Here is a 27,366-nt window from a genome sequence, read left to right on the forward strand (position 1 = left end):
GCAAGTCCGAACGGCCAGAAAGCAGCCGGGTCCCGAAGGCGCGGAGCCGAGAGAGCCGGGCCCCAGAGCCGAGCCGGGAGAGCGGAGCGCGGCGGAACCGGCCCGGAGCCGAGCGGCTCAGGCACCTGCTTGCCCGCCCAACCGATCGGCGCCCGCAGAGTGGCCCGCGGGCCCCCGCCCGGGCCCAGCCCCTCCCCGGGCCCCCCATGGCCCGGGCCGCAGCCCTCCCGCCGTCCAGATCGCCGCCGACGCTGCCGCTGCTGCCGCTGCTGCTGCTGCTGCTCCGGGAAACCGGTGAGAGACCCCGGCGCCCCCGCCCGCGCGCGGGACCAGCCCCTTCCCCACTCCGAGAGGGGGAGCCCGAGCACCTCCCCCTCCTCCCCCGCGGATCGCCGAGCCCCCTCTCGCGTCCCCCTCCTGGCTGGCGCCACAGACTCCGACCCCCGTACACCCCATTCTCTCTGAGGCTCCCACCCTTTCCTCTCTGCATCCGTCTCCCCCCACCCTTCTCAATCCCAACTCCCCATCCCACGCCGGACTTCTCTGTTACCCCCCTCCCCCTTACTCAGACTGACGCCGAAAGGGTTAAATCCGAGGCCTCGCGCCCCCTCCCCACCCCGCGCCGCTCGGTCACTTGGATCTGGGTTTCCGTCTGCGCTCACCCCCTCAGGAATGTGGGGAATGTCTCCCCACCCGCAGCGGGAGGGTCGGGGGAGGAGGCGAGACCACCCCCCATTCTCCCTTCTCCCAGGGTTGGGCGTCTGAGGCGCGAGGAGGGTGGAGGGCAGCGGGCCAGAGGTCGACGTCCTCGAGAGGAGGGGCGGGGAGCTCGGACTTTGGGTCCCTTGGAGGGCCCAGGATGAGAGTTCGGGCGACCTGGGACAGGGCCTGAGGGCTCCCACCCCGGGGCTCAGGGAGCTGAAGGCTCCGACTCCTAGGCCCCAGGAAACAAGGGGCTGGGGGCTCTGTCTCCTGGGTACCAGGTCGAATGAAGGCTAGGGCCTATGTCTGCTGGGGTCCTGGTAGAATTGGGGGCAGGAAGGGCTCAAACTTGTGGGTTCCAGATTTAAAGGTGAGCGGGGACCTCTGTCTGCTGGGTCCCAGGTAGGACTGGAGTCGGGGGACCAGAGGCCCTATCTCGTGGGCTTCAGATTTAATTGTGGGCGTTGGAATGTCTCCAGATATAAAGGTGGGCAGCGACCCTGTCTCTTGGCTTCTAGATATATTCTTAGGGCCGGAGGCGCAGTCTGGAAGCTGCAGGCTCGTGGGGGGCTGTGTCCCAGGTAGACCGGAGGCCGAGTCCCGAAGGCTGGGACTGCTCCCTTCACTTGCGAGCTGTCGGTGGGGACGTCCCTGGGGAAGTTTTCCCGATTTCACTTTCGTCGAGCCGGTCCCGGGCGGGGCGGGCGCTCTCCTGCTCCCGGTTCCGGACTCCAGGTTTCGGGACCTTATCTTTCCTCCGGTTTCGCCTTTGTCCTCGGATCCGCCGCGGGAGGTGGCCGCGAGGAGACGCCGCCCTAATCCCCCGCCCCTCCCTCTGCCCTGCCCCCTACCCCCTCCTGTTCCCCCAACCCCCGTAGAGGTGGGGCGCAGCCCCCAGGGGAGGGAGGGGCTGGGAGGAACAGGTGAAGGAGGCCCTGGCCCCGCCTCTTGCAGGTGACCCGGCTGTTTATTCCCAGCTGGAAACCTAGGATACTGGGGTTTCCCAAGGGTTTGCCCAGGAGGCGCAGGGGGATCTTGGGGAAACCCTAGTCATCCTATGACCTCATTGTTCCCAGCATGTCTCTGAGTTATCTCCCACCTTGCCCAGGGCTGGATGCTGCCTCTTCCATCCCCTGCCTTTCCCTTCTGGGTCCGAGATAGGGAGATGAGGTCAGAACCTGCCCCCTCTGGGGGAATGCTCAGAATCCCCTGACATTGAGCCAGGCGTGGACTGGGGGCATGAGGTCATGGAAGGCTCTAGACAGGCCCGGGACACAGGTCCTGTTCCTGTTCCCATTTTGCAGATGAGGAAACAGAGGTTTAAAAAGGGCAAGCAACTTTCCCAGGGTTTACAGCTGCTCCGGAAGCCAGACTGCAGACTTCAGAGCCTTTCTTGGCCCTGCTCCACCGGGTGGGCTCCATTTCTGAGCCTCCATTTCCCCCTTTGTAAGACTGAGATAACAATCCCGTCCCTGCAGGGCCATTGGGAGGATTTGGAGGTCCCATTGATCCCCTGTGAAAGCTCTTAGCACCTAGGGAGGGGGCCCTCCCCTTCCTGACTCTCCTTCCTAGTGTCTTTGCTCTCTGCTGTTTCGCCCTCCCTGCTCCTTCCCTGCCTCCCTCCCTCCCTCTCTGTCTCAGTCTCTCCCTCCTTCCTTCCCTCCCTCACTTTCTCTCACCCTCTCGCTCTCTCTGCTCCTCTGGCTCTCTCATCTCTCTCTCTGAGCTCTTTCTCTCCTCCCTTCTCCCCATCTCCCTCTCTCCTTTCCATCCATCTCTGTTTACCCGTCTCTGGCTGCTCTGCCTTCCCCCTGCTAGGCCTCCGCAGAATGAGGGTGCACCGCCCGGGCCTCCCGCTGGGCCGGCCCGCCCCTCAGTCCTCCCCAGCTTTCGCTGCTCATCCACGTCAGCCAGGCAGCCCCACGTGGAGGGGGATGGGAGGACAGGGGACTGCAGGCCTGCTGTCTCTTCTCATTAGGGAAGGAGAAATGGGCAGAGGAGAAGTGAGGGTGGGTCTGCTCCCATACTGGGGGGAGGAGGGGGAGAGGGATACAGGGAGAGGATGGGATATAGGAATGGGGACAGAAGCCAATAGAGCAAGGACCTCAGAAACAGATTTAGGGGTGGGGTTGGAGACACGTACAGGAATGAACCAAGAGGTGGGGAGGAATGAAGTGGAGCTCCAGGGAGGGGACAGAAAGACCTGGGATGGGACAGAGAAAGGTGGGGGCAGGGAGCCAGAGAGAGACACCAGGATAATGGCGGGCACAGCCTAGGGAGAGAGGCTTGGGGGTTTGGTGACAGGCAGGGAGCCCAAAAGACCCCAGCCGTGAGTGACGGAGATGCTGTGACCCCGGGGAGGTCAGGGCACAGGCGAGCCTCAAGGCCAGCCGTGTGTGGGGGTCCACAGGGAGGGTGGCTATAGGGGGAACAGGGAGTTGGGCATGCCAGCCGGCTCCCCCGCCCACCGCCTGGGACGCTGTTACATTTTTAATGTCCCAGCCATGCTGAGAAATGGAGCAGGAGGGGGAGGAGAAGAGGGCACCCAGTGAGTTGGCCCAGGCAGAGAGAAAGTGTGTCAGAGATGGCTGAGACAGGCAGGGATGGGGAGACCCAGGAGCCAGGGAGATCCCAGGGGCAGAGACAGAGAGAAACAGAGACCCTGAGAGATGGAGACCAGAAACCTCGAGAGATTAGAGACCCCAGGAATGGATGCCAGGAGCCAGATTCCAGAGACCGGGAGACCCCCACCCAGAAGGACAGGGACCTCAGATGTCAGAGATACACAAGAAAGAGAAAGAGACCGGCTGAGCATGCGGGGTATCTTCTTGGGCTGGTGAAACATTGTGAAATGGATTGTGGTGATGGATACACAAATCTATGAATATATGAAAAGCCATTGAACTAGACACTTTAAGTGGGTGAATCGTATGGTGTGGGAATTATATCTCAATAAAGATGTTAGAGAAAGAGAGAAAGAAAACATGAGAGACACAGAGAGCAGAGACCAGGGGCTCCTGAGAGACACAGGACAGAGAGACAGAGACTCTGAGAGACACGAGACAGAGACCAGAGACCCCGGGAGTTGGAGGTGTAGCCTTGAGACACTAAGAGCCAGATGCAGAGAGAGACACAGAGATCAAAGAGACAGGCCGTGAAAGGGGAGGCCAGTCTCAGAGACAGCAGCGTTCAGGTGTCAACTCTGGGCTGGGCGGAGCTGTGTGTGAGGGGCTCTGGCTAGAGGCTGAGAACAGCCCTAGAGATTCGCCCCCAGAAATGTCAGACCCCCCCAGGGGAGGCCTTCAGGGCGGCTGAGCCCCTGAGGAGAGGCAGAGAAATCTCAGCCCTGCTGGGCGCTGGGTGATGACCACCATCAGGGAGGCGGACTGGGGGAAGCAGGGGGGCAGGTGCAGAAATGTAGGCACAGCCCCGCATCCTGGCCGAGGCTGCTTCTGCTCACCCCCCAAACCGGCTCCCGGATGTCTGATGTGGGGGCGGGCACTGTGATTAATGCAATTAATTAATTAACTAGGTGGCTGAGACAGCAGCTGGGGCCAGGGCTCCAAGCACACGGGCCTTCAAGGGCCTGCTCAAGTCCTGCCCTACCCCATGGGGAGACCTCGGGTCTCGGTGTTTTTTAGGTCCAGGGGGTGAGCCAAACTTGAGGAGCCAGCTGGGGAGGAACGCAGGACCCCCAGCCCCGTCCTCGTCCAGCGGTCCATAAGTCACTGTGCCTTGATCTTCCTTTCCCCAGATCTCAGGGTGTCAGGCCCAGTATCTCTGTCTCCCAAAGTTTTCCCCGGGGCTCATGCAATGCCCCGGGCAGCCCCACTCTGCCACCACAGGAAGCCTGCAGGCCCGGCCCACAGAGAAAGGAAGCGTGTCTAGGGACCCGGCTGACACGGCATGAAGCTGTCGCCAGTCTGGCTTGTGGAGGGAAGCTGAGGGAGGCCCGTGTTCCCGTGGCCACACTCCCCCGCCGTGGAGCCGGCCAGGCCCGGGACAAGGTCAGGGCACAGGCACCCGCCCAGCAGCGGGCTGGACACTAGAGTGCTCACTCCAGGCCGGCCTTCCTCCTGGCTTCATTTCCCCGACCTCCACCTGAAATGCAAACATCTGGGCGTCGGCCCACACCCCATCCCCCTCATCTCCCGTCAGCCTGTCAGCCTCCGGGTCCCAGCCATTCCGGCTTCTGAATGTGTTTCCAGTCCGGTTTTCCCTCCATCCTCACAGCACCATCTGGTCCAGGTGTCTCTTCTTCCCCTGGGTCCCTGCCCCACTCCATTCTGAGGGCTTTTTCTAAAAGACAAACCTAAGCCTGTTCCTCCCTCTGTGTATAACTCTTCGTGGTTCCCCAGTACCCTCAGGAAAAAGCCCAAACTCTAATTCAGCTTCAGCCTGTGTGAGCTAGTGCACTGTTGAGTCCCCATCTTCATCTCGTTCATTCATTCAGCACATTTATGGGGCTCCTACAGTGTGCCAGGCACTGTTCTAGGCTCTGGGGATCCGGCAGGGAACAAGACAGACGAAGATCCCTGCCCCCCACACTGATGTTCTCCTGGGGGTGATACATCAGGGGCGATGAGGATGACAAAGCAGGGTCAAGGGAGAGTTTGTTATTGTCATTGGAGTGATCAGGGAATGAATGCCTGGCTGAGCAAAGACCTGAAGGGAGTGAGGGAGGGAGCCATGGGGACGTGTAAGGGAAAAGCATTCCAGAAGGAGGGAACAGCACGTGCAAAGGCCCTGAGGTGAGACTTGCCTGGCATGTTTGAGGAACAGTGCGAAGGCCAGCGTGGCTGGAGCAGGGTGAGCCAAGGGGAGAGGATGGGAGATGAGGTCAGAAAGAGGACAGGCGCAGGCCCTGCAGGACTTTGTGGGCCACTCTCAAGTGGAGGAGGAGAGCCATGGGAGGGCTCTGAGCACAGAGGAGCGGCACCGTCTGCTGTAGCTTCTCACAGGACCCCTTTGGCCGCGTGTGGAAACAGACTGTGAGGGGCAACTGCAATCTTCCACCGGGGGGGGTAGGGGGGGACCCGGGGGAGGTGCCAGCGGATTAGACCAGGATGGGGGCGCTGGAGCGGTCAGACAGGGTCCAACTGTAGATATATTTTGAAGGTGGAGGGGACAGGACTTCCTGGTGGATTGCATGTGGGGTGAGAGAGAAAGACGGGAGTCGGGGATGACTCCAAAGCTTCGATCCTGCACCTTTACTGGAGTGGAAATGCCAAAAAATGGACCGTTAGCCCCTCAGGGGCTGAACCATCCTACGCGTTCATTCAGAATCAGAAACTGAGAATGGGGATGGTAGGTGTGGGGTTGTAGGATCTTGTTCATTTCAGCCAATAGTGAGCGTCTGCCACGAGCCGGGCTCTGTTGCAGGTGCGGAGGGTCCAGCTGTGATTAAAACAAGACAGAATCTCTGTCCTGGTGGAGCGCCAGGGGGCTGAGAAATGTCTGGTGTGTAAGATGGGACGGGTGCTGTGCAGGGCGAGACGACGAGGGCCGGCTGGTCAGCGAGGGGAGAGGTGCGCGGCCACCGGGGGCCGAGTCCTCGGGGTGGAAGGACCACTTGAGGAGTTTGCCCCACGAGAAGCTAAAAGTGGGTGTTTTTAATCCCCTGAAGTTGGGCCGGCCCCGTGGCTTAGCAGTTAAGTGCTCGTGCTCCGCTGCTGGCAGCCCGGGTTCGGATCCCGGGGGCGCACCGAGGCACGGCTTCTCCGGCCATGCTGAGGCCACGTCCCACATACAGCAACTAGAAGGATGTGCAAATATGACATACAACTATCTACTGGGGCTTTGGGGGAAAAATAAATAAATAAAAATTAATCCCCTGAAGCCGACATTGCTGAGACACCACCCTAGAGGCGGATGGGCAGCCTCCCTCGGAAGAGAGATGGAGCGTCTTGCCATCACAAGGACCGCCCCTGGGGACAGGAAGTCTGAGTCCCAGGAGGGCCCAGAGATCCAGAGAGAGCTGTGGGGCTCTGTGGGCCTGAGCTCGGCTTCCCGTAAAGGAAGCCAGTCTCCTTCTCCAGGAAGCCCTCCTCTCCTCCCTCAGTGGGTCAGGCCCCTGCTCCAGGGTCTTCCCACCCCCTTCAGTCTTTATGGCGTCCTTGGTGATGACGGTTTGTGCAATATTGTCTCCCCTGCTGGAATGTCAACTCCCCGAGGACAGTCATCTGACTGGTCCTGTCCCTGGAACTCATAAAGCACCTGCACCCAGCACAGAGCCTGATGCTCATTCGACAGTGTTTATTGAGCGCCTCCTCTGTGCCAGGCCCTGGTGTAGCTCTGGGGAGACAGCAAGGAAGAAGACAGACAGATCTGTGTCCTCAGGGGGCCGACCCTCCAGCCCCCAGGACCTGAGTCAATATTGGTTGCTGTGGATTTGGGTAGGATAGGAAAGAAAGGCTGTTGGGCGGATTATCCCCGGTTCCGCCCTCTCTCCCACCCACTAAATCCCTTCAACTTCTAAACCCGCTCATGGAGTCAACCTCCGCCCCACACCCAGGCTCAGTCTCAACCTTTGGGTCTTCTTATTGACACACTGTCGGGCCTTGTGTCTGATAATCCATTTCCATCCGGCTCTACCTTCCCCTCAAGTCTCCTTGGCTTCAGCCACGTCCTTCTCCAGTTGAAGAACCCTCAATGGCTCCCACTTGCCTCAAGGAGAACACCTCACTCCTTGGCCCCATCCTGCTTTCTCTCCAGCTCCCTTGGGCCTGGATGGTTCTTCCCGACTGAGGGCCCTTCCCTCCTCAACCAGCTAGAAAGAGGCAGAGCCTTTGGGGACCCTTGTCCCACACTCAGTGCCTTTGGGGGCCAGGTGGGTGGAGGGTCCTGGCACATGAGGAAGCGCCTTAAGGGAAGGGGGTGGCCCTTCCTGGGCCCACCCAGCTGTTGCCCCTGGGAGCTCCATATCCTGATTTTTGTCTGAGTTTGCCCTTTAATCTCCAGACCCTTCTGTGCCGCTGGGTCACTTTTGAAACAATGCTGTGTAGGCCAAAAGTAAATACGATTGAGAGCCGGATTCGGCCAGCAGCGGGTGGCTGACTGGCCCCGCCTGACTCACCGGGCCCTGTGAAGAGTTTACAGGAGGAAATTGACTCGTGGAATTGTCACCAGGGACCCTGCAGGGCTGCTTCAACATCCCTGCTTTACAGAGAGAGAAACTTGGGCTGGAAACAAGGCCTCCCACTTGGAAAGGGACAGAGCCGGCGGGAGGCCCAGCGATCAGCTTCAAGGTCCCACACTTGTCACTCTCTGTCCCTCCAGAGGAAAGTCCTGTCCCCCAGGGTGGCACCCTTGGGTTTGAGTTGGGAGACGTCTGCTGGGATTCCATGAGATGATGCATGTGTCACACAGTGATGTCACCTCACTGATGGCTTCCTTCCGAAAGTGCCTGGGATGGGCCCCGCCCGAGGGGCTGCCTTCTGCTGGGGCCCCTCTCCTTAGGGTCACCTGTTCATGGTCCCTGTGTGAGGCCAGAGGCTGCACACACTCCCCATCCCCATCTCCGTCAGACTCAGCTGGGCCGTGGTTGCCCCTGGAGACGGGGCATGTGCCCTTGGCCTTGCTGGAGGCTAAGTGTCAAGGACCACTTAGAATTATACTTAACAGGCTGTGTTTATTTAACCAGCACTGATCCCGTGTTTCCTGTGCTGAGTGCTCTACAAATAGTCTCTAATCCTTATAACAACCCCCAGGAGGTGGGCACGATCATTACCCTCATTTTACAGCTGAGGAAACTAAGGCACAGAGAGGTTAAATGACTCGCCCAAGGTCGCACAGCCAACAACCGGCAGAGCCGGGATTCAGACCCAGGCAGTCTGTGCCCTCAGTCGCCAGGCTGTACTGCCTTGCATGGCAGAGAAACATTCTTCTTTATTCCGGTTTTAATGAAAAGTGAGAAAACAAAAGATAAGCCGAGAAATGAAAACCTACATTTACACAAAACTTGTATGTAAATATTCATGGCAGCTTTATTCATAAATCACCCAAAAGTGGAAACAACCCAAATGTCCCTCAGCTGATGAGTAGATAAACAAGATGTGGTATATCCATGCAGTGGAATATTATTCGGCCATAAAAGGAATGAAATACTGATGCAGGCTACCACATGGATAGACCTTGAGGACATTATTCTAAGTGAAAGAAGCCAGACACAAAAGGCCACAGAGCTCATGATTCTATTTATACGAAATGTCCAGAATAGGTAAATCTGTAGAGACAGGAAGTAGATGAGAGGTCGCCAGGGGCTAGGAGGAAGGGGACTGGGGAGTGATGCTAATAGATACAGAGATTTCTTTGGGGGCTTATAAAAATGCCCTAAAATTGAATATAGCCATGGATGCACAACTCTTGTCAATCTACGAAAAGCCGTTCAATTGTACACTTTTTGTGTGTGTGTGTGAGGAAGACCAGCCGTGTGCTAACATCTGCCAATCCTCCTTTTTTTTTTGCTGAGGAAGACTGGCCCTGGGCTAACATCCGTGCCCATCTTCCTCCACTTTATATGGGACGCCGCCACAGCATGGCTTGTCAAGCGGTGCGTTGGTGCACGCGGAGATCCGAACCAGCGAACCCTGGGCCGCCGCAGCGGAGCACGCGCACATAACCGCTTGCGCCACCAGGCCGGCCCCTAATTGTAAACTTTAAACGGGTAAATGGGAATTATATCTCAGTAAAGCTGCCAAAAAAAAGAAAGCCTAAGAGAGGTGTAGGTTTTATCGAAAGGCGAGAGAAAGTATATTACTGTGGAAAAAGATGAAGGCTATCCTCACACTTTTAATTTTTTGAAATTTATTTTGTGATAGACTTATTTGTGTGTGTGTGTGTGTGTGAGGAAGATTAGCCCTGAGCTGACATCTGTGGCCAGTCCTCCTCTTTTTGCTGGGGAAGATTGGCCCTGGGCTAACATCCGTGCCCGTCTTCCTCTACTTTATATGGGACGCCGCCACAGCATGGCATGACAAGCGGTGCCTCTGTGCGCGCCCGGGATCCGAACCTGCGAACCCCGGGCCGCTGCAGCAGAGCGCGCGCACTTAACCGCTGCGTGGCCAGGCTGGCCCGTCAATCCTGTATCTTCTAAGAAAAAGGAATACTCCGTAACCACGATTTACTCATCACACCTAGGAATATTCGCAGTAATTCCGTAATATGTAATCGAGTCCGCACTCGGAGGACCCTAGTTTTCCTCAATGCCTTTTCGGAATCGGGACCTCGGGAAGCCTCCTGCCCTGCGTTCGGGGCCTGCATGTCCCCGCGGGGCCCCCTCAGTGATGCCCCGCCCCTCCTGGCGGCGTCTGGGTCCCCCCTCCGACCTCCCTCTTTCCTCTCCCCCAGGAGCCCAGGAGGTGCAGGTGCGCGTGCTGCCCGAGGTGCGGGGCCGCCTGGGGGACACCGTGGAGCTGCCGTGCCACCTGCTGCCCCCTGCGCCTGAGGTCCAGGTCTCCCAGGTGACGTGGATGCGCGTGGACGCGACCGGGAGCACCTTGAACGTGGCCGTTTTCCACCCTTCGTATGGGCCCAGCTTCCCCAGCCCCAAGCCTGGCAAGGAGCGGCTGTCCTTCGTCACCGCCAGGCAGAGCGCGGGGACCGGGCAGGGCACGAAGACGGAGCTGCAGGACGCCACGCTGGCCCTCGGGGGGCTGACCGTGGAGGATGAGGGCAACTACACGTGCGAGTTTGCCACCTTCCCCCAGGGCACCGGCCGGGGCGTGACCTGGCTCAGAGCCATAGGTGAGCAGGGCGGGGGTGGGGGACGGCGCCCCCCGCTGGTGGGGAGGGGCCCGTGTCGGGGAGCCCCCTGCGGGTCTGTTTCTCTGTACAGCTGTAGATCCACTTTCTCCGTGGTCTTCAGTCAGTTGGCAAATATTCCTTAAACACCTGCTCTGTCAGACGCTGCTCTGCAAGCTGGGGATACAGCCAGCAGCAAGGCATTCAACGGATAGATTTTAAGCACCACGGTGTGCCAGGCACTGTTCTTGTTTTTAAATAAGGGTCACGTTGGTTTATAACGTTATATACATTTCAGGTGTACGTCATTATATGTCGATTTCTGTATAGATTGTACCGTGCTCACCACCCAAAGACTAATTACCGTCTGTCACCACACATACGTGCCCTTTGACTCCTATTCCAGGCACTGTTCCAGGCTCTAGGGAGAAAGCAGTAAGACAGAACTCCCTGTCCTCCTGGAGTTTATACTCCAATAAGCGGGCGCCAGAGAGTAAATACCATAAATAAGCAAAGTGAGAGGCAGTCAGGTGGTGATAGTGCTGGGGAAGTTGGAGGGGGGCAGGTTACACTTCAGCTAAGGAGGTCTGGTGATATTTGAACAAAGACTAGAAGGAGGTGAGGGAGCCCTGCAAGGATCTAAGGGAAGAGAGTGCCAGGCAGAGGGAATGGTAAGTGCAAAGGCCCTGAGGCAGGGTGCACCTGGAATATCTGAGGAAGAGCAAGGAAGTCATTGTGGCTGGAGATGGGCGAAGATGGGGAAAATAGGAAGGGGCAAGGGGAAGGAGGTGGTGTAGGGCACGGATCGTGGACAGCCACTGAGTGAGATGGGGAAGATTTAGGGAAGGCATTTTTTTGAAAGATGCTATTTCTTGCTGACTCCTGGCATTCCCCTGGAATCCCACCTTCCCCCGGCAGCTTCCCAGAAGCCACGTCACTCTGGACACTTTATTTTCCCCCCTCCCAGCCCCAGAGAGTCTGAGGCATCTATGCTGTACCGTCCCTGGGTCAACGCTTCCCTTTCTAAGGAGCCTGAAACCGTAGCTGTTTTCGTAACTCAGAGCTCAGCTCCTCTCCCCACCACCCCTCGCAAAGGTCTCTCTTGTGCAATCGTGTGTTCTGTGCAAGAGATATGTGGAGGCACCTTCGGGAGCAGGAGCGCAGGGCAGAACAGCTGAGCCTCTGCTTTCTTGGAGGGAGCAGGCGATGTGAGGGCCACCAACAGGGGAGAGTCGGAAGTCAGGGAAGTTCCCTTGAGGAAGTGAGGGCGGGATCTGGAGGAGGAGGAGGGGCAAGCCAAGGAGAAGGGAAGCCAGAGCAGTCCAGGCGAAAGGTCACCGAGACCCAGCAGTGGGCAGGAGCAGGGACTGAGGGGGGCGTGGGGTGGGGTGCCCGGAGTGGCCAGAGGACAAGGAGGATGTGGGGAGGCCCATCGGCGGTGCTGTGGCAGTCTGGGGAGAAGTGGGAAAGGAGAGGAAAAGACAGGAGGGCTATTCCACCTTGAGAAGCTCAGGAGACACCCAGATGGAGAGGTCCAGAAGGCGACTAGAGACGTGAGTCAGAACACAGGGGTCATCTGGTTGTGGGCCCACATCAGTAACTGGGTTGGTATGGCTTCCTCGTGGAGGGTTGCTTTTCCCTCCTAATATTTTTCCATGTTTTCCAGGAGGGTGGGTAAAAGGGCAAAATATTACCAGCTTTGGGAATCTCCATTGCTTTATTTCACTTCCGGCACCACAATCTAATGGGGATTACAGGAAAAGAAGAGGAGGTCTTTCCAGCTGGACCTTTGAACCACATTGGGCTGCTCTGGCTTTTCTTTTTAAATCTCAGCCTCTTCCAGGCTTTCGGACACTGTCTCTGCTTTTCCAGCAGAGCAGAACAGACAATATAATATAATGGCTAACTCAGCACAGTGAGCGCCGGGCTCTGTCCAGAGGGCTTTACGTATAATTTATTTAATGCACACACAGTCCTATGGGGTGGGTACTTTTATTATCCCCACTTTACAAAAGAGGAAACTGAGGTACAGAGTTGGGAAATGACTTGCCCAAGCCATGCAGCTGCTAAGAGGCAAAGCTGGGATTTGAACCCTGGGCAGTTGGGGCTTAACTGCTCAGCTCGCCTGCCCAGGTGTTTGTTGACTGACTGCCGGTGAAGACTGACGCGCCCGCTTTGTTCCTCTCCCCAGCCCAGCCCCAGAACCACGCTGAGACACAGGAGGTCTCGCTCAGCCTGGAGCCTGTGCCCGTGGCCCGCTGTGTCTCCACAGGGGGCAGGCCACCCGCCCGCATCTCCTGGCTTTCGCCCCTGGATGGGGAGGCCAGAGAGAGCCAGGTGGCAGGGTCTGTGCCCGGCACAGTCACCGTCACCAGCCGCTTCACCTTGGTGCCCTTGGGTCAAGCCGACGGTGTCAAGGTCACCTGCAAAGTGGAGCACGAGAGCTTCGAGGAGCCCGTCCTGCTGCCTGTGATCCTCTCTGTGCGCTGTGAGTGTCAGGAGTGACCACACCCCTAGTACTGTCTACACTCTCCCTGAGCATCATCTACATTAATTCCCTCGGGCAAATTCTGCACTGCCTTCCTGCCCCTTGTGTACATTGGCTCCCCTGGGCACGATCTGTCTACACACTGCCCCCTCACGGTCTACACTGGCTTCCCTGGGCTCTCTCCTTGCTGCCGCCATCAGTGGTGTAAGCCAGAATGGGTCTGCAGGGGCCCGTTTTACAGGTTTCTCCCCTAGTCTGCCCGAGTGAAGTCATGTTGATAGCCTGAAATCAACCAGTCATGTTGATAGCCTGAAATCAACCACCGGTGGAGTGTTTACAAGGAAATTGACAAACTCTGCAAATCAGGGCTGGTGTTTTTCCCCCCCTTTCAGAGAGTGGGTTTACCAGCACATAATTGCCCCTGCCATATCTTTTCTGGCTCCCACGGTTGCGAGTTGACATTGCTCCCTCTCTGTCTATATATCAACTGCTTTGGGTCTACACTGCCCAACCCAGCTTTGTCTATACACACTCCCATTCACACTGCCTAAATTGGCTTCCCTAGGCACTGGCTATACTGACTCTCCTGGGGTCTCTACACCAACTCCTGCCCCCTAATATGACTCACATTGGCCCCTTGTCAATATTGACCCTTCCAGTATGTTCTATGCTTGCTCTTCAAAACTGCCTACACTGACACCCCCCGATATTACCCATAGAGGCTCCCCAGGCACTCTTCCCACAGACCCTGCCTGATGGGAGCTTTACCAGCCCTTCCGGTCACTGTCCAGACGTACCCCACACCCCAGCTCGGCATCTTCTCCGCCGGCTCCGCAGACAGGGCCTTCCACTACACTGACTCCCGCATCCACTCTGGGAACGTCAGGAGTCACACGCGTTACCTAAGGTCTCCCGCAGGCACTGTCTGCACTGGACAGTGACTTCCTCAGATGGACCCACAGTGGCGGCCCTGGATGGTGTCTACACTGGCCTCAGTAGACAAAGCCTGGACTGATTTGCACCAGATAGTTTCTGTGGGTCCACCTCCTGCCAACCCACTCCATTTCTTTAGGATTCCCATCTGTCTGCTTAGTTGTCACCTCCTCTGGGATTCTCCCCATCTCTGAGCCAGTGCCCCCATTTCCTGCAGACCCCCCCGAGGTCTCCATCTCCGGCTATGATGACAACTGGTACCTTGGCCGTAGTGAGGCCACCCTGAACTGTGACGTCCGCAGCAACCCGGAGCCCACAGGCTATGGCTGGAGCACGTGAGTCCCGGGTCTGTGGGAGGAGGGCCAGGGGATGGACCCTGGGTCGGAGGGAGGAGGGGCTGGAGGCCCAGAACCCCGGGTCTGAGGGAGAAGGGACTGGGGCCTGGACCCCTGGGTCTGAGGGAGGAGGGGCTGGAGGCCCAGAATCCTGGGTCTGAGGGAGGAGGGACTGGGACCTGGACCCCTGGGTCTGAGGGAGGAGGCGGCTGGGGCCTGGACTCCTGTGTCACGAGAGAGGATTGCCAGGGGCCCAAACCCGCGAGTCCTCCAGAAGGAGGGAGCTAGCATTTTGGGATCTCAAGCAGTAAGTTTTAGGTCCCTGGAGCTTGGCTCCTGAGGGCTGTGTCATGAGGGATCAGGCCTGTGCTCCCCTGTGGACCGTGCTGTCCCCCTCACATGAGCCCCCTGCCCTCCAGAACTTCTGGCATCTTGCCAGCCTCAGCCATAGAACGGGGCCACCAGCTGATCATCCACTCAGTGGACAGGCTTGTCAACACCACCTTCATCTGCACAGTCACCAACGCCGTAGGCACAGGCCACGCCGAGCAGGTGGTCCTCGTTCGAGGTGAGCGGGCCTTGGGGGCGGCACGTGATGACCGGCTCTGGTCCCCAGGTGTCCCCCCTTCTGGGCTCCGGGGCTGCGTTGGAGAGGCTGTGCCGCCGGCGGGGGGAGGGCTTCAGACCTGCCTCGCTGATGGGACAGGAGGGCCATGTGGCTTTTCTGTCTTGCCCCAGGTGGGGTCTGGATTGAGGTGACAGGGTGGGCATGGGCAGAGGAGTTAGGAAGTTGAGGCCTGTGCTGGGGGCTTCCTAAAAGTAGAGGCCTGGGAAGGTTCTTCAGGAAGAGACCAGGGACATCAGCAGTCACGAGACATACCCACAGAATCCCACAACTGACAGTCAGAGAGACACGTGTTGGGCAGCTAGACGGAAACACTCAGAAACATCGATTTCTTACAGCGAGTGCTGTTCAGGACGATCTGGAAACCAGACTTAGTGTGTGTTGGAACGTTTGTGTTTCCGGAGATGGTATTTGGGAATGGCAGCTGCTGGGTCTGCGGGTCGAAAGTTCTCTGTCTCCTGATGTGAACTCAGAAACACACACAGGCCGCAAGACACGTAGCTGGAGAGGAAAGGAATGAAGCCAAACCAGGCCTGTGCACAAGCTGATGGAAAGGGGGTCGAAGTCACAGCTGTAGACGCACAAGCCTGCGGGGAGGCAGGGACTGGTCCAGGGCCACATGCCTGAGACACAGACACACGGACCCCAGGGCTGGGAACAGAGTCCCCTTCACGTCAGAGCCACAGCCCGCAGAAGCCACAGCTACAGAGACACACTGTGCTTCGGGATGCATTGGAATCGAAACAGGCGCTCACCCGAGACATAACCCCACACTCAAACCCATTGTCACCAGGGCACATGCCCCTAGAGAGAGGGCACCAGCCAAGACACACTGAACAAAGCCGGATGACACCTGGCCAGAGCCCGTGAGGCACCGTTCTTGGAGACAGCCTCCCAGCGTGACTGTCCACACAGCACGTCTACGCAACACATAACACCAGGAATAGCGGCCTCTGTGGGAGGGAGGAGAGCCCCCTCAGAAACACGACCAAACACAGACGCACAGACGTAGGTGTGACGACAGACACGCGCAGAGCCGCGGCCAGAGACGGACAGACAGAGTCCCCTTTACTAAGACACGATCTTACACACACACACACACCTGGGGAGACACCCAAATGAACACAGACGCCCGTTAAGGAATTCACTCTCCAGGGAGATGTGACACACCTACTCAGAAACGCTGTCGCAAACAGCAAATCCAGAGAGAGGGTTGGCCCGCCCTCGGCACAGCCAACACACTCAGATACACACAAATACACACACCTGGAGGGAGACACTCTCATAGACATGCTGGAAGCAAGAAGAATCTCGAACAGCAACAGTTGTACACGCAGAAACATTGTCCCTCACACAGAGGCCAAGAAAGAAACTCAGAGACGTTCTCAGAGGTGCACACCCTCAGGAACTCTCCAGAAACCCCGTTACGGAGATTCTCTTTCAAAAGGTTGTCATCTGAGAAATATTTGTTGAGGTTTCCTCTTTGCCGGGCAGTTTCCTTGATGTTGGGGATACAGTGGTGGAGAAGAAGGACACAAGCCGTGCCCTCAAAGGCACACCCATGGGAGGGTCAGCTCCACCCATCCAGCAAGACGCCCAACTGGAAATACACCCCAGAACCTCCGGCCCAGAAACACACCGGAGAAACTGGCTCCCCACCCGCGCTCAGTCAATAACACCTGCACGGGGTGTAGCCTGCAGAACACAGACGCAGCCACGCTTAAGGGCGGTTGGAAGAATACACAACCACAAAAACACGGGCACCCCCCAAAACACACAGACACCACGGGGATGTCTGTTGCCAGAAACAGCCCCAAAGAGAACATAGCAGCTTCAGAGTTGAGCCCTTTGGCAATATTCCCCTAGTGAAACACACTCAGAGCCCCATCAAGAATCACACCCCTAGAGCAAGGCCCGGCACTCTGGAAGGACCCTCCTCCTCCTCGACTCTCCCAAAGGCGGCCACAGACCCACACACAGTCAAAAACATCATCGCAAAGACGTGTGCCCGCAGACGGGCACCAACAGAAATGGGGATGCACTGGGCACCCTAGAAATCCAGTCACCGCAGTGAGTGTGGCGACAGACAGCCTTGCCCAGGGAGAAGACTCACAGTTCTTGGTAGTCTCCCTCAGAGGGGCTCAGAGACGCCTCACAGACACGCGGATTCCCACTCGAGCACAGATCCGGGCATGCTTCACAGACACGCGGTTTGGGATTTGCTCTGGCACAAATAGGTGCACGGGCCTCACCACAGGCTAGACACCGCATCCAGGAGACTTCAGAGAACTTTCAACCTGCAGACTCCTGAACACTCACCCACCGGCTCTAAAATAGCACCTCCAGAAACAGACAGATGCTCCAACACGTGCTCAAACCACTGCCAGACGCTATTGATGAGCACTCTCCACAAGAGGTCTGTTTCCCGCCTCCACCCAGTGTGTGGGTAGAGACATATATTCCCCCCAAAAAAGTTTCACGAAATAGTAATTACCCTTCATACTTGAGATGCGCTTTTTCTAGTCTACATTTTTTTATTTTCACTGACGCTGGCGAGTCACTTATCTGATTTGACAGCCCACGGGGTCCTGGCTCCCTGTTTGAAAATGCCACTCTTAAAAGAAACACCCAGAAATGACGTCTTCAGCAGCCTGGGTCCCAGCCCCTGCTGTGTGCAGAGGTGTGGGGAGGAGGGGTCAGGGGTAGATGGATCCCGCCGTCTGCCCCCGCCAGGTCCTGCGTGCAGGGTGGGGGAAGGGCGTGTGTGACAGGGTTCCAGGTTCTGTGGTATCAGTGTCTGTCCCTGGTGTGGGGCCCAGATGCGCCCTCCCTCATTCTCTTATTTGCTCCCTCCTTAGCGCTCCCTGGCTTCCTTCTCCACCTCCCCCTGCTTCTCCTCCAGACCCCTCCTCTCCCAGGTGCTCAGCCACGGCAGGGGGCACTAGAGGAAGTCAGGAAAGTAGGCTTCATGAGCCCCATTTTCCACACTGGGGACATTGCCTGGGCCACGTGCTCCCAGCCACTCCCCAGGGAGGAATTCTCTTCTCAGGAGGACCCTTGCCCTTCTCAGTCCCCCTTCTCCCAGGTGCAAAGAGCTTTGGAATCAGCCTCCCACTCAAATCCAGCTCTGCCTCTCTCTGGCTGGTTCCACCCCAAGATCCCGTGACCCTGACCTCAGGGGACCCCACAGCATGTCCTGCACAGGTTGCAAACTCAGACGCATGCGGGGTCCTGGCAAGTGACTGGGTGGCCATGTGTGGAACTCTGTTCCCTTTCGAGTCACCAGCCTTTACTCAGCCACAGCCCGTGACCAGGTGGAGGAGATAGATGAGAGTTTCATGTTGCCAGATCAGATTCTTTTTTTCTCTAAAAGAAATCGGGAATTTTCAGTGAAATCGCCTGGTTTTTGAAATGTTGGCTAGCAAGTTTTAATTTTTGAAAAATGCCATGCAGGTAGAAGGAAACGTATCTGGGGGCCACTGGTTGGCACCCCCCACTCCAGTATACCAAGCGCCCAGCCTGTAGCGAAGAGTGAATGGGTTCCTGCTTCCCTCCTCTGTTCTTCTGCCCACTCAGAGTCAGTTCCCTAAATCCCGTCACTGCCCCCCTCCCTGTCCTGTGTCCTCCCCGCCCCCCAGATATCTCCTCTTGACCTCGTCTCCCTCTCTCTCTCTCTCACCCCTCCTCTCTCTCCTCAGACACCCCCCGGGCCTCGACCCGAGACGTGGGTCCAGTGGTGTGGGGGGCCGTGGGGGGGACACTGCTGGTGCTGCTGCTTCTGGCTGGGGGGTCCTTGACTTTCATCCTGCTGAGGATGAGGAGGAGGAGGAAGAGCCCTGGAGGAGGAGGAGACGGCGCCAGAGGAGCATCCTACGAGGCGAAAACCCAGGCGTTTGGGAACGGGGGCCCCGTCTACCGGACGCCGACAGCGCCCGGTCCCCCGGGGCCGGATGGCAAGGACGAGGAGGACGAGGAGGACGAGGATGAGAAGGAGGAGAAGGCAGAGAAAGGCCTCATGTTGCCTCCATCCCCTACACTCGAGGACGACATGGAGTCCCAGCTGGACGGCTCCCTCATCTCACGGCGGGCGGTCTACGTGTGACCCCCGAGACAGACAGACAGACAGAGACAGAGCCGGCCGCACCAGCCGAGGGCTGCAGACTGGTGGGACTCGTTTGTCTGCACGACACTGGAGTTCAAAGGCTACCTCCCACTTTCCTGGGGTGTGGAGGGAGGCGGAATATCACACACTGGACTTGTCTCCAGGGCTGCATGGGGAAGGGGGGCCCCGGGGAGCTCGGTAGTGGGGACCCGCAGAGGACCCCGCTAGAGACTTGTTTGTGGCTCCGGCCTGCCCCGGCCCCATGACACTCAGGAGTTAATAAACACCTTGGAGGAAAACGTCGGGGGTGTCTTGTAATACATCAGACCCCCTCCGTGGGGGTGGGACAGGGACTTCTGGGTCCCAGGGGTGGGAGGAACTGAACTGGGCCCCGGGGAGGGGAGCCTGGTGGGAGCTAGACGTGAGGAGGCTGGGGGCTTGGACCACTCGGGTCTGTGAAGGCCACACTGGATGCTGGAGGCCCCCGAGGCCAGTGGGACCGGGAACTGGACTTAGAGGCTGCAGTGCCGGGCCTCGGGTTCCCGGACAGAGGCTGCCTTCCCCGCGGAGTGGCCAGCCTGGTGGGAGGCCTGAGTTCCCGCGAGAGCGGACTGGGATCCTGGACCCCTGGGCCCTTGGTGGGGATACTGGGATCTGGTCCTCTGGGGGCAGCTCAGACCTGACCTCCCGAGGTTGTTGAGGATCTTGGGAGGGAGGGCTGCCCCCTGCATTCTCGAGGTCCCCGAGGGTACAGAGCAGGCCGAGGTACTGAGGAAGCAGGAAAGTCCCACCTGTCAATGCCACCGCGCAGTGGCCTTTCCCAGCCTCCTTCCTCTTCCTTTGTCCCCAGGCTGGGCCCCGGGGGAATTTCAGTGATTCAGAGGGAGGGGCTCGGGCTCCCTATCCCTCCCACTCCCCCCAACTGGAAAATCTCCCAAACCCAGGCCAGGGACTGAGGTGGGGGAGTAGGAGGGCCAGGGTTAACACCCAGCCACCTCTCTCGCCCGAGCCCCAGGGCCACCTCTGTAAAACACGGGTGGCCTTGGTCTCTGCTCCTGAGGCTGTCGTGGGTCCCAGTAAGGCTGAGCCCAAACCCTCAGTGTGGGGCTGCGCAGCCAGGAGGGGCTTGGTGAGTTCATTTCCTCCACCAGTATGGACTTCCACAGGCTCTTTCACCGAACACAGCAGCGACCTCCCAGGCGTGCGGTCAATAACAACGACGGATTAACAGTAATTTTAGGATGAGTGCGTGTGCACCGAGCGGCAATTCTGCTATTCCCCCACACTCTGAAGCCTTCCAGAAGATGCCAGGCCTTGGAATAGGAACTTGCGGAAATCAGATAGTCCAGGGACGCAGACATCCATCTGGGCAGCTTTGTATCCCCCTGTGTGTGGCGGGGTTGATGGAAGGGTGAAGCCTGTGGCTGGGGCTTCTGCACCCCTGTAATTTCCTCTGGTTGTTTACTGTCTGTCCTACCCCTCCTGGGAGGGTAGTGCCAGCAGGCAGGGGTGGGAATTTTGTCGATCTGGCATACAGTAGGTCCTTGAGAGCCCGTGCTGGGCCCCTCCGCACACGTCTAGCAAACGCCAACTGTGTGCCAGACCCTGCCCCTCGGGGCTCACAGTCTAGTGTGGAAATTGACAAGTAGGTAATTGCGCCAGAAGATGACAGGAGAAGGGGCTACACGGGAGAGGCCCAGGGGGCCGGGAGTCCTCTCAACCCCCTTTCCTGTTAGCGTGAAGGGGCTACGATCCTCTGCCCAGGATGACTCCCCTGTCATGAAGGAGGGGTTCTGATCCCAAACCCAGAATCCCCCCAGTTCTCTGACTGTTAGCTCTGCTCCCCCATCACCTCGCTTCCCTCATTGCCCCCACCACCGCCTCATCACTCTGCTCTGGCTGCATGGTCTCCTTGCTGTTCCTTAACAGCAGGGGGCCTCCTCCTCAGGGCCTTTGCACTGGCTGTCCCCGCTGCCTGGAACGCTCTCATTCTCATGGCTCGTCCTTGTTCAAATGTCACTGCGCAGCAAGGCTGTCTCTGACTACCCTGAAGGCCCCTGCTCTGTCACTCTCTTATCACCTTGCCTACTATTATATTTGTATCCTATGTCACTTAACTGCCGCCTGGCACATTAGCCATTATACTTGTTTCTGTCCTGTTGGTCTCCCTGCCCAACCAGAACGTAAGTTCGCTGGGGGTGGGGGCTTTGTACGTTTCGTTCGCCACTGTACCCATAACAAATGCTCAGTGAGGGTTAGTCAAATGGAAGAATGTTCCCTACCCTGGGGAGACAAGGTAGGCAGGTGGGTGGTGACTTGGTGGGGGGGGTGCTGGGGATGAGGAGCGGTGGCTTCCTGGAGACCCCCTTATGCTGTCCTTCTTCTTGCAGAGAGCCCCAACACAGCAGGCGCAGGGGCCACGGGCGGCATCATTGGGGGCATCATCGCTGCCATCATTGCTATCGCTGTGGCCGCCACGGGCATCATCATCTGCCGGCAGCAGAGGAAGGAGCAGGGGCTGCAGGGGGCAGAGGAGGAGGACGAGTGAGTGACGGGCCCTGAGAAGGGATGGGGAGGGGCCCCAGACTGGGAGCACGGGTGGGGGCGAGGGTGGGAGAAAATCATCTGTAATGGCTGCGTGAAATAGAGAGACCCCAGATAACTGACTTAAATGGGGTGGAGAGGAGAGTTGCTTCTGTCTCCGGTAAAGGGTGGCTATGACAGCTCTGCTCTATGAGGTCAGGGGAGCCCAGGCTCCCGCTATCTTGTTGCCCCTCTTTCCTTTGTTGACGCGAATAACCAATAACCAACCACAGAGAAGAAAGTCATATTTATTGAGCCAATGCTGAGGACTAGCCCAGAAGTGCAGTCTCCACTGGGGAAGAAAGCGCTCTGGAGAAGTGTGGTTTACAGCATGGTTACATACCATTTCAGAGCAGAGAACACGCATCAAGAGGCCGGCCCCGTGGCATAGAGGTTAAGTTCCGCACACTCCGCTTCGGCGGCCCAGGTTCAGAACCCAGGTGTGGACCTACACCACTCGTCAGCCCTGCTGTGGCAGCGTCCCACATACAATATAGAGGAAGACAGGCACAGATGTTAGCTCAGGGCCAATCTTCCTCAGCCAAAAAAAAAAAAAAGTAAACAATAAAGTAAACTCCAAATTAAAAAAAAAAAAAAGAACATACATCAAGCATGACAGGAAGACAATTTTTTCCCCCAAAGTCACAAGGAGATGTTTTGTTGCCATTTAGCATATACGCAGCTGGTCAGTTTGGCCTTGGTTCTCTGGGAAGAAAAGCTTATCTTCAGAGAAGTACTGGTATTGGCGTCAGAGGAAGGGAGACATTCACCCCTGTCTTTAAGAGTGCATTCTTTGCTTTGGCAAAATGTTTGAAGCAGATGTACAATGCATGTTTGGCGGGCCATGAGTCAGGCTGCTCTGGGAAAAACAAGTTTTAGGCCAAATCAAGGTTAAACCAGAATGGCTTCCCCATATACCTCAATATGTGAAAACGTCTTATTATTATTTTCATCACCCTCCAGTGTGGCCTTCACTCACATTCCAAGATGGCTCCCCCATCTTCTGTCATTGTCTATGTACATGACAACCAGACATGGCCATCCTGGCCTCAACACCCCCATTCCTGCCAGTGGGAAAGGGAAATGGAAATAGAGGGCAGTGGGCTGCCCTGTAGGGGAACCCATCACTTCCTGTCACTTCCCATTGGCCAGAACTTAATCATGTGGCTGCCCTGGCTGCAGAGGAAGCTGGGAAATGTAGTTTTTCTCGGAGCGGCCCTGTGCCCAGCTGAAATTTCTATTACTATGAGAAAAGAGGGGACTGGATATTAGGGGAAACTAGCCCCCCTTCTCTAACAAGTGTGGAGCACTTGTTATGGGCCAGGCTTGGTGAGATACATTTTACATGTGTGACCCTGATGAAGCCCCCCATCCATTCATTGATTCAAGTAGTATTCAGAGGGCCGGCCCCATGGCTTAGCGGTTAAGTGCGCGCGCTCCACTACTGGCGGCCCAGGTTCGGATCCTGGGCGCGCACCGACGCACCGCTTCTCCAGCCATGCTGAGGCCGCGTCCCACATACAGCAACTAAAAGGATGTGCAACTATGACATACAACTATCTACTGAGGCTTTGGGGGAAAAAAGGAGGAGGATTGGCAATAGATGTTAGCTCAGAGCCCGTCTTCCTCAGCAAAATGAGGAGGATTAGCACGGATGTTAGCTCAGGGCTGATCTTCCTCACAAAAAATAAAAAAAATAAAAATAAAAAAAATAAAATGTGTCCACACACACAAATATATCATGGGAACATAAATCCTCAGAGGGAGCTAATGATACTCATTTTATTGAGGAGGAAACAGGTTCAGAGAGCTGAAATCATTCATCCAGCAAGTAAGCGTTTGGGGGGGCAAAATGGTTCTCAAATAACACTACCCAGTGTGTGCGTGCGTGCGTGTGTGTGTGGGTGTGTGCGTGTAGGAACACTTGTTAAAAATGCAGATACAGGTAGGGCTCGGAGTCTGCATTTATAACAAGCTTCCTAAGTTATTCTGATGCACAAGCAAGTTTGTGAACCACTGTCTTAATCATCTTGTCAGTGCAAACCAGCAACTTGCTACTGAGCCTCTCTTCTAAGCCCAGCCCAGTGCTGGGACCCAGTGGTGCCTGAGATGGCCCTGGCCCTGCCCTCCTAAGGCTCACAGTCAGGGGGAGACACAGCCATCCTCAGACACTGATGGTCCAGCATGGGCAGGGATGGGCTGGGAAGCTGAGGGAGCTGTGAGAGGCCAGAGGGGGCACCTGACCCCGCCTGGAGGCCAGGGAGGACTTCCTGGAGGAGGGGACTTCTGAGCTGGGGATTGAGGCATAGTAAGCACCCATGATTTTTATGTATCCAGGATACTGTGGTCTGTGGGTATGTAGAATGAGAGAATTTAATATAGTTTGGTGGACAGGAAAGCATTTCCTACATTTATTCATTCAGCTTTTTTTTTTTTTTCCTGAGGGAGATTCACCCAGAGCTAACATCTATGCCAATCTTCCTCTATTTTGTATGTGGGTCACTGCCACAGCATGGCTGATGAGTGGTGTAGGTCCATGCCCAGGAATTGAACCCGGGCTGCTGAAGCAGAGCGCACCAAACTAAACTACTAGGCCACGGGGCCGGCCCCTATTCATTCAGTTTTTTAACAAATATTTACTTAATTCCTTATAGTGGGTTCTGGAAATGCTCTGACAATACAGATCTTATTTTTTCCCTCACATTGCTCACAGTGGGTACAGTTATTGAATGATATCAGAAATAAAGTTTCAAATACAAACCCAGGAAGTGTCCCGAGCGGGAAGTACAGCTATATAACAGGAGTTCCTGATCCTCCTGGAGAATCAGAGAAGCTTCCTGGAAGAAGAGAAATTCACGGGATGAGTAGGAGTTAGCCGGGCAAGGGGTGGGTGGGGGCGGTGGAAAGGGAGATCAGGCAGAGGCATGTGCAGTGGTGCTGGGGTGGGAGGGCTTCTCGGGTCTGAGCCTCCACCTGACTTACCTCCTACCCCACAGCCTGGAGGGGCCTCCCTCGTACAAGCCGCCCACCCCAAAGGCGAAGCTGGAGGAGCCAGAGATGGTGAGCACTTCCTCTGGAGCCCAGGCTGCCCCCGCCTCCACATGCACCTTTCCCCACAGAGGCCGGGGCTGGGAGGGGGGACTGGTAGGGAGAGGCTGGCTGTGGGGGGTCCTGACCTGCCCCTCCTTCTCCCACCGCAGCCCTCCCAGCTCTTCACTTTGGGGGCCTCGGAGCACAGCCCTCTCAAGACCCCCTACTTTGATGCTGGTGTCTCGTGCACGGAGCAGGTAGGAGCTCTGGGGAGGACAAGGGTGGGTTTGGGGTCTGGGTTTAAGGGCCAGGGGTCAGTTCCTGACACAAGAGGTCAAGGATTAAAGGTCACAACTCAAGGTCAGGGCTGTCTCTGAGCTTAGAGCATCGGGATGTGTTTAGGATTCAGTGGGGGAGGCCATGGTTGAAAAGACCAAGGACATGGGGTTAGAGTTTAAAGTCACTCGGTCAATGAAGACTGAACATCTGTACTTGCCAGATACTGTGCCTAGAGGTGGGACAAGACACGTCTACTGGAGGTCAGGGGTCAGATAGTGAGGTTGAGACGAGTCAAGGTTCAAGGGGCTGTTTAGGGCTTAAGGTTAAGTAGTTGAGGTCAAGATTGAAGCCAAAGGTTCATGGGGAAAGACTTGGGGTCAGAGATCAAAAGACAAAGGAGAGACCCAGGATTGACAGGGTGAGGTCCATGCTCTGGGCTTTGAGTTAGGGACGAGCCATACGATTGTCCCAGTGCATTCTCGACCCGAGTGACAGGGTGAGGTCGGGTCTGGTTGGCATGGGGAGATGGTCAGGATTTTGGGGTCAAGGGGAAGACGGGGCTTCTGTGTCATGCGCAGGAGGTGACCTTGGGCTCCTGTTCCCTCCCTGCCCCCAGGAAATGCCTCGATACCATGAGCTGCCCACCTTGGAAGAGCGGTCGGGGCCTCTGCTCATGGGGGCCACGAGCCTGGGGTCCCCCATCCCGGTGCCTCCAGGGCCACCTGCTGTGGAGAGAGTTTCCCTGGACCTGGAGGATGAGGAGGAGGAGGAGGAAGACTATCTGGACAAGATCAACCCCATCTATGATGCCCTGTCCTACTCTAGCCCCTCTGATTCCTACCAGAGCAAAGGCTTTGTCATGTCCCGGGCCATGTATGTGTGAGCTGCCGTGGCCCTGGCCTCTCACCTCTCACTTTTTGATCCCTTGACCTCTGCCAGGGATCTAGTGCCCCCTGACGTCTGGCCAGGCCACTGTCAGTTAACACACATGCATCTTATCTGTGACTTCTACCTTGGTGGCTCCACTATGACCTCTAATCCATGATCTCTGACTGAGAGAAACCAGCCAAGACAATGGAAACCTGGTAACCTTATATCATGAGGGCGTAGGGGGGTCTGTTTCTGCACAACCTCTGACCCAAGGACTCCTAAGACTGCGACCTTAGATCATACCTCTCATGTCCCACCATCTCCAGACTCCCCCTCAGATCCCAAAGAAGACCCCAGTCCTCTGATTTGTCCTCAGACAGTAAACTCCCAATAGCTCTGCTGGGCTGGGCATTGGGGGCACCCTGCTGCTCAGACCTGAGCCCTCCAGGCGGCAGAGCCCTACTCGCCCCCTCCCTACCCTGTCTGTTCCCCAAAGGTGGGAGGGAGGGGATTCCCCAGCCCAAGGCAGAGCTTCCTCATCTCCTTCCTCCTGCAGGCAGGAGTCTCAGGGTCCAGACCCTTTCCTGAGCCCCCACTACCCCAATTTCTATCTATAGGTAATGAAATCCCAGCCCAGGGCTAGATGGAGTGAGCCTTATACAGAGTGTGCCTTGCCAGCCCCAGCCTTCAGAGAAGAATTTGCTGTTACTTTGAACACTACTGAGTCCTTTTATTCCTGCCCAGTGGGATAGGACCCACACATCTCCCTGAGGGGGAGAGTGGGTCACCTGGGTTGGGGGTAGGGGATATGATATTGTTTTGTAATAGTGCATTTTAATAGTGCATTTCCTATAAAATATGAATTTATACTTTGACTAGGTCTCAACATGTGTTTTCTGTGAGATGTGAAGGGGATGGGGGTGGGACATGATGGGTAATGAGTAGGGGGCCCAGGGCTTGAGGGAGTCAGTAGACTAGAAGTCAAGATGGGTTACGAACAAAAACAAAGGGGCCACAGATATGAAGAAAACAATTAAGTGAAGGGATAATGAGCAAAAGTGTGTAAACTGAAAACATAATGATGTGTAATGGAAGGAAGGGGGAGGAGTTTATGAAAAAGAATCAGTGCAACAGCAGTCTAATGGGTAATGGACGGAAATGAAACAAAGAGAGAAATTAATAGTAATTAAGTACGAGGTGCTCAGGTTTAATAGATAAATGGCAAGGAAAAATAGGCCAAAGGCAAAATTATGAATAATGTTGTCATAGGAGCTCAGGGCATGATGGGTAATAGGTCTGAATGAATGAGCCAGAGGCAGAGGGATGAATAATGGAGAAATAGGGGCCGCAGGCGTGATTGGGTAATGGACCCAAAACATGATGGTTAATTAAAGAAGGGCTAGAAGAATGATGGACGTGAAGAGGCAGAAAGGGGCTAAAGATGGTACAGGCAACGAAGCTGAAATGCATGGGCAGAGGCATGCTGGGTAATGGGACAGGAATGAATGGGCCAAAGATGGAAGCCGCAGTGACACGGGGGGGGGGGGGGGGGGCGGGGGGGGCAGAGGGCATGATGGGTAACGAAAGGGGTGGGTCTACGGCAACCGTCTCGTGAAACAAGTAAGGGGCATTGTGGGTAACAAAAAGCAGGGTTCACATAACCGAATAGAATTCTCCC

General features: G+C 56.5%; 1 protein-coding gene across 3 annotated transcripts; it reads left to right on the forward strand.

The window, feature by feature from the left end:
• Positions 1-26,517, forward strand: NECTIN2 (nectin cell adhesion molecule 2). 3 transcript variants are annotated; one of them, XM_058529537.1, is made up of 10 exons: positions 2-294; positions 10,051-10,446; positions 12,635-12,931; positions 14,082-14,199; positions 14,619-14,767; positions 21,317-21,470; positions 24,506-24,569; positions 24,710-24,796; positions 25,435-25,691; positions 26,306-26,517. In XM_058529537.1, exons 1-10 carry the CDS (start codon positions 207-209, stop codon positions 26,307-26,309), a joined length of 1,614 nt encoding a protein of 537 aa, XP_058385520.1. In that variant the 5' UTR covers positions 2-206; the 3' UTR covers positions 26,310-26,517. The 3 variants fall into 3 exon arrangements, with proteins under 3 accessions (XP_058385521.1, XP_058385520.1, XP_058385519.1); XM_058529536.1 differs by having other exon boundaries at positions 25,435-26,517; XM_058529538.1 differs by lacking the exons at positions 21,317-21,470; positions 24,506-24,569; positions 24,710-24,796; positions 25,435-25,691; positions 26,306-26,517 and adding an exon at positions 18,523-19,114 and having other exon boundaries at positions 1-294.
• The last annotated feature ends 849 nt before the right edge of the window (positions 26,518-27,366 follow it).

Source organism: Diceros bicornis, chromosome 34, assembly GCF_020826845.1.
Source record: "Diceros bicornis minor isolate mBicDic1 chromosome 34, mDicBic1.mat.cur, whole genome shotgun sequence".
NCBI classification, from domain to species: domain Eukaryota; kingdom Metazoa; phylum Chordata; class Mammalia; order Perissodactyla; family Rhinocerotidae; genus Diceros; species Diceros bicornis.